Consider the following 9,171-nt stretch of genomic DNA (forward strand, 5'->3'; position numbering starts at 1 on the left):
AGGCAAACAACGGACCACAACATCAACATTCACACAAAATACATAATCCACATAGGGAGGTAATTCAGCACCTGCATTCATCCCACGGGTAAAAAGGGCTTTCTTTTTAATCCAATTTGTTTCACGTTGAGCCAGTTTGGTGTAGTGGTTAAGGCACCAGATTTGAAACTGGAAAGTAGTGAGTTCGAGTCCTGCCTTAGACTCGAAAGCTGGCTCGGTAACTTTGGACCAATAAAAAGGAGAAAATGAGTTCTAGTCCCGCCTTAAGCATGAAAGCTGTCTGAGTGACTTTGGGCCAATCACCAGGAGACGGTGAGTTCTAGTCCCGCCTTGGGCATGAAAGCCGTCTGGGTGACTTTGGGCCAATCACCAGGAGACGGTGAGTTCTAGTCCCGCCTTGGGCATGAAAGCCGTCTGGGTGACTTTGGGCCAATCACCAGGAGACGGTGAGTTCTAGTCCCGCCTTGGGCATGAAAGCCTGTTGGGTGACTTTGGGCCAATCACCAGGAGACGGTGAGTTCTAGTCCCGCCTTGGGCATGAAAGCCGTCTGAGTGACTTTGGGCCAATCACCAGGAGACGGTGAGTTCTAGTCCCGCCTTGGGCATGAATGCCATCTGGGTGACTTTGGGCCAATCACCAGGAGACAGTGAGTTCTAGTCCCGCCCTAGGCATGAAAGTCAGCTGGGTGACTTTGGGCCAGTTCCCCGTTCTCATCTCAGCCAAGCCCACCTCACAGGGTTGTTGTTGTGAGGAAAATAGGAAGGAGTATTGGATATTGTTGGCCAGGTTGTCTTTGGAACGAAGGTATTTATTATACAAACCCACGAAAAGGATAATGTCAGGAATTAAGATAAGTCAGTTCGGGTTGATCCTTTGCAGAAAAAAAGAGGGGGGGGAGAACAGGCCAAACTAAGGTTGGACCTTGCCTGTGGTCACCTGCAAGAGGTACGGCCCACCTGCTCCCCACCCAAACAAATCCATCTGTCTTGTATTCGAGTCATGCCACGCTTTCTGTCATCCACTTCTGAACTCTGGGACCATAATGGTCACCATTTCTGGATGGCAGAAATCCCACAGGCATAGCTTCCTCCTTTGCAGTTACCGTAGTAACCACGGTCACGCCTGGCATGGCCCACCACGTTCCCCTCCCGTGCCAAAACCATCATCCTGAACCCTTTTGGTGTGAGAGAACCGGGTAGATTTCCCCATCCCTTTTTCCAATACCTGTCCTTCCTGGCTTGTGGGTCCCCTTTTGGAGTGGATTATCCATAGCTGTCAAATCAAATCTGAATTGTTTGATTTTTCCCTTTACAGATTGCAGCCTTGGGACCTTGTAGGTCATCTAGTCCAACCCCTCCTCTTTCCCCCCCCCCAAACTTGTTTGAGCCTTCTTTGGTTTTACCTGGATATTTTAGGGAGAAAAAAAAAATCCAAAGGCCTTAAATCTAAAACGGGCTTCCATCATTTGCTTCTAAAAGGCCCCAAAATTTAATTATTTAATTGCATTTATAGGCCGCCCGGAGAAGCTGGATCTCCGCCATCAGCTGCCCTTGCCGCATCACGAACGCCGGCCCCAGGAAGCAAAGTTTCTAGTCCTCATGACCCTCGGCTCTTAAGAGTCTAGTCTATGCAGAAAAATCAGGGTTTCCCCGACCGGCTGGGACAGAGAAGCGATCCCACCTTCCTCCTTGCTGGGCGGGGGATCAACTTGGCACCAGCCAGGTGGGGGCAAGCAAACCAACCCTTCCCGCTTTGGAAGCCAACCCGGATCGTGAGAACTGGGAGAACGACTCGGGTCTTCCTTCCTTCCTTCCTTCCGTCCCGTCTCGCGATCGCCCCGCAAAGCCGGGGGATCCAGTGGATCTCTTCCCCAGGGTCAAAAGGGAGGGATCCACCGACGGCCCCCGAGTCCTGAACGCTGAGAAAGACGTGAGAAGGCGGCCCCGCCCGAGTTGCGAGGACGGAGCCGGCGGGGAGCGGACCCACCTTCGGGGGGCCGCTTGGCCGAGCCCGCCGACTGGGCTTCCCGGCGGATGGGCGCCCGAGGGGAGTGATTGATGACCGTCCGGGCCGAGCAGCGCAGCGCAGCGAAGCGGAGGTTCGAGCCCCGCCAAAGCCGGGCGGAGCGAGAGGCGGCGGCCCCGCGGCGGCTGGCCAAGTCCCGGCCCCCTTTCGCAAGTCCCCTCCCTTCGGGTCAAACTTTTCCTCGCAGCCCAAGCAGCCGCTGCCGTCGCTGCAGCCGGGAGGGCGCCATCTTTTCGCCCAGGCAGGCCGGTCCCCGCCCGCCCGCCAGCCCCGCCGAAGCCCCCCCAGCGAGGGTCCCCCCCCCGGTTAAGTGGCCGCTCCATCGGCAACCCAGGAGCCCGCGGGCGCCAGTAGCACCCCCCTACAAGACGTGGGGGGGGGAGTGGGAGGGTTTTGATTCCCAGCCGTTCTCAGTTTGGAGACTTTCCATCGGGGGAGGGAGACCCTTTTGGCTTCTCTCCGGGCTGCGGGAGTGGAGCCGACGGGGCAAAGCAAGGCAATCCAAACGGGTCCCCGTCCCCCCCCCCAGTGTTATCCAAAAGCCTGGAAGTCCGGGCTGCTTGCAAAGAGGACGGGGGGGGGGGGCCCGGGAAGTGCAGCAGCCCCTTTTCCTCCCCCAAACCCCCAAGTCCTTTCCCTCCACCCCGTCCACCTTTTCTAAGGGGGCTGGAAGGAAAGGCTGCCCATAAGAGGGGGGGGGGGTCTCCTGCAATAGGCACGACCCCGCCCGGCTCTGCAAAGCGGGAGAGGAGACTTCTCCCCCCCCACTTCCACTCCTCCCCTGCGGCCCCCCCCCTTCCCCGATCTCCGACGCCCCCTCCCACGTGCTTCTTTCCCCCCCCCCCTCCATTAACCCGCCCGACCCCTCGAGGGGTGTGTGTGTGTGTGTGTGTGTGTGTGTGTGTGTAAAGGAGAAGGGGCGGAGGGCGGGGGGGCTTCCCCGTTGCAAGTCGCAACTCCGCCGCCTTGTCAAAGCTTCGTAGCAGGCCCGGCCCGGGGGACACACCCACCCACCCACCACCACCCCGCTCCTTCTCTCTCTCCCTCTCTCTCCGACAGCCAAGGCCGGGCGGGCGGACGGAGGGACGGGACGGGCGTCTTTCCTACCTTTTGCAAAAACTGGACTTTGCTTCGGGCGCAGCAGCAGCCGCCACCACGGGTGGCGATGGTGGCGGCGGCGGCGGGTCTCCGGCCGGCGCCGTCCTCGCAGCTCCTGCGCCGGGCTCTCCTCCTCCGGAGCGACGCCGGATCTTCTTCCACCAGCACCGTGTAAACGGCGTTGCCCGGCGGCGGGGCTGTCGGAAGGCCGGCCGAAACGGAGGCGATCGGTTTGCAAGCGGCGGCGGCGGTCGGGGGGCTGCTGTCAGGGCAGCAGGGGCCCGCTGACGTCAAGCCCGGCGGCGGGGAGCAAATCCGACCGCCGGCGCGTTTGAAAAGCCGCGGCTTGTGGGTTTCCATGCTTTTTTGCAAAGGGGGGGCCGGCCGGCTCGTTGAGCGGCGGGGCGTCGGGCCACCGCCCCCCCCCACCCACCCACCCCCGTCGGGGCCCGGAGAGGGGCAAGATCGGTGCAGGGTGAAGCCCCGCACGCCGCCGCCGCCGCCGCCGAGACTTTCCCTCCAGCGAGCGGCGCTCCCCCGCCGGGCCACGCCCCCCCCCTCTCTCTCTCTCCTCGCCTGTCCCGCCCCCTCGGAGCTGGAGCGAGCGAGCGAGCGGCGGCGGCGGCTGTCGGGTTGCTACAAAAAAAAAAAAAAAAAAAAAGAATTAAAAAAAAAAGTGAAAATCGTCCCCGCTCCTCCGCCATTGGCTGGCGCGCTGTGTCAACATTCCAAAATGGAACGTTGCCCGGAGCCGGCTCGAGCGCTCATTGGTCGGGACGACGTTGCCAATTGTAAGCGAGGGAAGAGAGAGAGAGAGAGAGAGAAGAGGAGGAGGAGGAGGAGTCGCTGCCGCCGCCGCCGCCGCCGCGGTCTTTTTCCAGCCGCTTTGCAGCCGCCGCCGCTTATTCTTAATCGGTGCTTTTTTTTTTTTTAATTATTTTTTTTATTTTTTATTTAAGCGGATCGCCGTCCCGGCTCCGGCTTTGGCTTGCTTTGCCGAGGCAGCTTTTTAAACCGGAGTGGAAGGCCGGCTTCGGGCTTCCCCTCTCCGCCCGGTCTGTGCGCCGCTACTTCCCGCGGCCATAGGCGGGAGGCGGTGGAGGGGGGGGGGGGAGGCGGCCGCCGGGCGGAGACTTGCAAACCACGGGGTAGGGGAGGCGAGGTAGGAATCCGAGCGCACTGAAGAAGCGGAAGGCGCGGCCGGCTCTTTGCAAAGGACGCCCCAAAGGCGCTGGGGGCTGTTGGAAACCCTAACGCCGGTGACTCCAATGCGAATTTTGCATTTATTTTTTTTTTCCCCCGTGCACTTTTTTTTTTATTATTATTTGATTTATATGCCGCCCTTCTCCGGAGACTCAGGGCGGCTTACAATGTGTTAAGCAATAGCCTTCATACTTTTGTATATACCTGCTTAGTGGGCTTTTGCCCCCCCCCCCCAGTGGTTTTTTTATACAAAATCAGTTTATTGCCCCCCACAATCCGGGTCCTCATTTTTTTTTTTTTTAAATTTGATTTATATGCCGCCCTTCTCCGGAGACTCAGGGCGGCTTACAATGTGTTAAGCAATAGCCTTCATTCTTTTGTATATTTTATACAAAGTCAGCTTATTGCCCCCACAAACTGGGTCCTCAATTTACCTACTTTAGAAAGGATGGAAGGCTGAGTCGACCTTGAGCCTTGGAGAGATTCGAACCAGCAGAAATTGCAGGCAGCTGTGTTAATAACAGGGTGCACTAAACCCCTGTACTATCAAGGCTCTTCCTTAACAATGCGTTAAGCAATAGCCTTCATTCTTTTGTATATTTTATACAAAGTCAGCTTATTGCCCCCACAAACTGGGTCCTCAATTTACCTACTTTAGAAAGGATGGAAGGCTGAGTCAACCTTGAGCCTGGGGAGATTCGAACTTGCAGTAATTGCAGGCAGCTGAATGTTAATAACAGACTATTATTATTTATTTATTTATTTATTTTAATTTGATTTATATGCCGCCCTTCTCTGGAGACTCAGGGCAGCTTACAATGCTTTAAGCAACAGCCTTCATACTTTTGTATATTTTATACAAAGTCAGCTTATTGCCCCCACAAACTGGGTCCTCAATTTACCTACCTTAGAAAGGATGGAAGGCTGAGTCAACCTTGAGCCTGGGGAGATTCGAACTTGCAGTAATTGCAGGCAGCTGAATGTTAATAACAGGCTATTATTATTTATTTTATTTTATTTTTAATTTGATTTATATGCCGCCCTTCTCCGGAGACTCAGGGCGGGCTTACAATGCATTAAGCAATAGCCTTCATTCTTTTGTATATTTTATACAAAATCAGCTTATTGCCCCCCACAAACTGGGTCCTCAATTTACCTACCTTAGGAAGGATGAAAGGCTGAGTCAACCTTGAGCCTGGGGAGATTTGAACTTGCAGTAATTGCAGGCAGCTGAATGTTAATAACAGGCTATTAGTCCGCTGCGCCACCAGGCTCTCTCCTCTCCTTTGCAGAGGAGCGCAATAAATCCAACTCGCTTCCATCCGGGTTTAGGTTATCATTTTTTTTTCCCCCTCCAGGCCCTGCAGGTAGAAAGCGAGCTCATCAAGCGGCTTGATGAGCTTCCTTTCTACATGCAGGGCGTGGAAAAAGTCCCCACCCTCATTGTTTTCCCTTCCTAAAAAAGAACCTTGCCTCTCCCACGCTTTAAAAAATAAAAAAGTCTGAAGAAATCCATAACTGACGGGTGAAACTCTTTAAACTCTCAGACTTAACCCAGACAAGACCGAGTGGCTGTGGGTATTGCCTCCTAAAAACTATGTCAATTGTCCATCCTTGGTTCGGGGGGGGGGGGGGAGAAATTGTCCCCCTCAGAACGGGCTCGCAATTTGGGTGCCCTCCTAGACTCACAGCTAAGATTGGAGCAACATCTGTCAGCTGTGGCTAGGGGGACCTTTGCACAGGTTCGCCTGGTGCACCAATTGCGACCCTATTTGGATCGGGAGGCTCTCCTCACCGTCACTCATGCCCTTGTCACCTCACGGTTAGATTATTGCAACGCACTCTACATGGGGCTACCCTTGAAGAGTGTTCGGAGACTACAGTTGGTCCAGAACGCAGCCGCGCGAGCTGTCGTGGGTGCACCTAGATACACCCACATTACACCAATTTTCCGCGAGCTGCACTGGCTCCCTATGGGTCTCCGGTCACAATTCAAGGTGTTGGTTATTACCTTTAAAGCCCTACATGGCTCAGGGCCAGGGTATCTTTGAGACCGCCTTCTACCGCATAGCTCCCAGCGACCGGTAAGATCCCACAGAGTTGGTCTCCTCTGGGTCCCGCCAGCTAAACAATGCCGGCTGGCGGGCCTGCAGGGGAGGGCCTTCTCTGTGGCTGCCCCGGCTCTCTGGAACCAATTACCTCCTGAGGTTTGGACCATCCCCACCCTATTGGCCTTGCAGAAAGCGGTGAAGACCTGACTCTTCCGGCAGGCCTGGGGCCATTGATCTCGCTCTTGCGATCCGGCGAGATCCGGCCATAAATGGTGTGAATGGGTTTTAATTGGTTTTTAATGGTTTAACTTTGAATGTTTTTATATATGGTTTTTAAATGCATTGTAAGCCGCCTTGAGTCTTCGGAGAAAGGCGGCATACAAGTTGAACAAATAAATAATAAATAAAATAGGACTCCATTGTCCTGACAACTCCAGATGAAGGTGTTCGCTTTGATCTGTATTTTGCCAAACTTGACAACCTGAAGATAGGTGGACTTCAACTCCCAGAAGACTCTGCTCTGTTTGCCAGATGGTGGAGCGACTTTCTGTCTTTCTCAAAACTTTTGTGCAAAGTTCTCCCGGTTAGCATCGGTGGGCTAACCGGGGCTAACACTGCGTTAAAGCCGGTTAAGCGGAGAAATGGCCTTCTCTAGCCATCTTCTTCGAAACCTCCGGCGATGGGGAACCACGACCTCTTCCAGGTTCCATTCTTGAATAAATCTGAATTTCCTGGAAAAAAAAAAAAACTTAAATGAAAAGAGACAGAATGCTGGATAACAGAATCAGAAGGGACCTGGGAGATCTTCTAGTCCAGCCACCTGCTCAAGCAGGAGATCCTATACCCGTGATGGTAAACCTATGGCACGCGTGCCACAGGTGGCACGTGGAGTCATATCTGTGGGCACGCGAGCATTGCCCTAGCTCAGCTCCAGCGCATATGCGTGTGCCAGCCAGCTAATTTTCTGGCCTTATGGGCCCACCGGAAGTCGGGAAACAGGCCGTTTCCAGCCTCTGGAGGGCAAGGGAAGGCCGTTTTTGCCCTCCCCAGGCTCCAAGAAAGCTTCTGGCGCCTGGGGAGGGCAAAAAAACAGGCCTACTGGGCCCACTGTGCTATCATGTGCCAAAAGTGGGGGGAGTGGGGGGGGAGTGTGCACAGGTGCAAGGGGTGGGGCGCATTGAATTATGGGTGGGCACACATACGCACGACCCCCCCCACTCCCCCTGCTTTTGGCACACGATGGCAAAAAGGTTAGCCATCACTGTCCTATACCATTTCTGATAAATGGCTGTGTGATCTCTTCTTAAAAACCTCCAGTGTTGGAGCACTCACAACTTCAGGTAGCAAGTTGTTCCACTGGTTAATTCTTCTTACTTACTCCTTGGTTCTAGATTGGGTCTCTAATGACCTTCCAGCCATTACTTTGAGCTTGGATTTAGTGGGCGTGTCAGAAACAGCATGGAATAGAGATAATGCATTCATCATGTGACAAGACTTCTTGGGTGTCTCTAGAATATAGAATGAGCTGGAAGGGATCTTGGAGGTCTTCCAGTCCAGCCCCCTACTCAAGCAAGAGACCCTATATCATTTCAGATAAGTGACTTTTCTTAAAGTGATGGGGCACAGACAACTTCTGGTGGCAAGCTGTTCCACTGGTTAATTGTCCTCACTGTCAGGAAGTTTCTCCTTAATTCCAGGTTGCTTCTCTCCGTGATTAGTTTCCATCCATTGTTTCTTGTCTTCAGCATCCAGGATTTCCTGCGAGGAGTGGGATCTACTCTTTAGAATGCTCACAGCTACAGGATCCTTGCTGGATGAAGTCATCTCTTTAGTTTGGGGAGGTATTATCAATATGTTGAGATCAGTGGTGGGTTTCAAAATTTTTTACTACCGGTTCTGTGGGTGTGGCTTGGTGGGCGTGGCATGGCTTGGTGGGCGTGGCAGGGGAAGGATACTGTAAAATCTCCATTCCCACCCCACTCCAGGGGAAGGTTACTGCAAAATCCCCATTTCCTCCCGATCAGCTGGGACTCGGGAGGCAGAGAATAGATGGGGGTGGGGCCTGTCAGAACTTTTACTACCGGTTCTCCGAACTACTCAAATTTCCGCTACCGGTTCTCCAGAACTGGTCAGAACCTGCTGAACCAGCACTTCTGGTTGAGATGCTACAGATAGTCCTCAACATCCGACCATTGAAACTGGAACTTCCATTGCCAAGTGGGGCGGTTGTTATGGGAGGCGCATCCAAATTAATGACTTTTTGCTGAGGTCGTTAAGCGAATCACCACGGTTGTTAAGTGAATCCCACGGTTATTAAGCCAACCTGACTTCCCCCATTGACGTGGCTTATTATTTTATTTATTTTATTTATTTTATTTTTCATATTTGTATACCGCCCTACTCCCGAAGGACTCAGGGCGGTGAACAGCCATAATAAATACAAATACATATAGACATTAAAAACTATTAAGAAACAGATTAAGTAATTTAGGCTCAAAGATTAAAAAAAAAAAAAAAAACATCCAAATTTATCTAAAGAGGTTTAAAACCCAATTTAAAAGACAGTTTAAAAGCCAATTAAAAAGGGAGAGTTAGGCCAGACCAGCTTGTTGGAATAGAAATGTTTTCAGGGCTCGGCGGAAAATGCGTAAGTCTTGGATGTTTCGTAACTCTGGGGGAAGCCCGTTCCAGATGGTAGGTGCCCCCACAGAAAAGGCTCTCCCCCTGGGGGCCGTCAGTCGACATTGTTTGGCCGACGGCACCCTGAGGAGTCCCTCTCTATGGGAGCGAACT

General features: G+C 53.3%; 1 protein-coding gene across 1 annotated transcript in view; it reads right to left on the reverse strand.

Moving 5' to 3' along the window:
- SLC2A4RG (SLC2A4 regulator) overlaps positions 1 to 3,529 on the reverse strand; it is a 50,375-nt gene extending 46,846 nt beyond the window's left edge. The window contains exon 1 of the mRNA XM_070941829.1: positions 3,134 to 3,529. Within this exon, the coding sequence (XP_070797930.1) occupies positions 3,134 to 3,484 (351 nt within the window). The 5' untranslated portion in view covers positions 3,485 to 3,529. The remainder of the gene's footprint in view (positions 1 to 3,133) is intronic.
- Between the last annotated feature and the right edge of the window lie 5,642 nt (positions 3,530 to 9,171).

The sequence above is a fragment of the Pituophis catenifer genome, unplaced genomic scaffold (genome assembly GCF_029215685.1).
Source record: "Pituophis catenifer annectens isolate HBS135680 unplaced genomic scaffold, rPitCat1.0.hap2 SCAF_3, whole genome shotgun sequence".
Taxonomy (NCBI): domain Eukaryota; kingdom Metazoa; phylum Chordata; class Lepidosauria; order Squamata; family Colubridae; genus Pituophis; species Pituophis catenifer.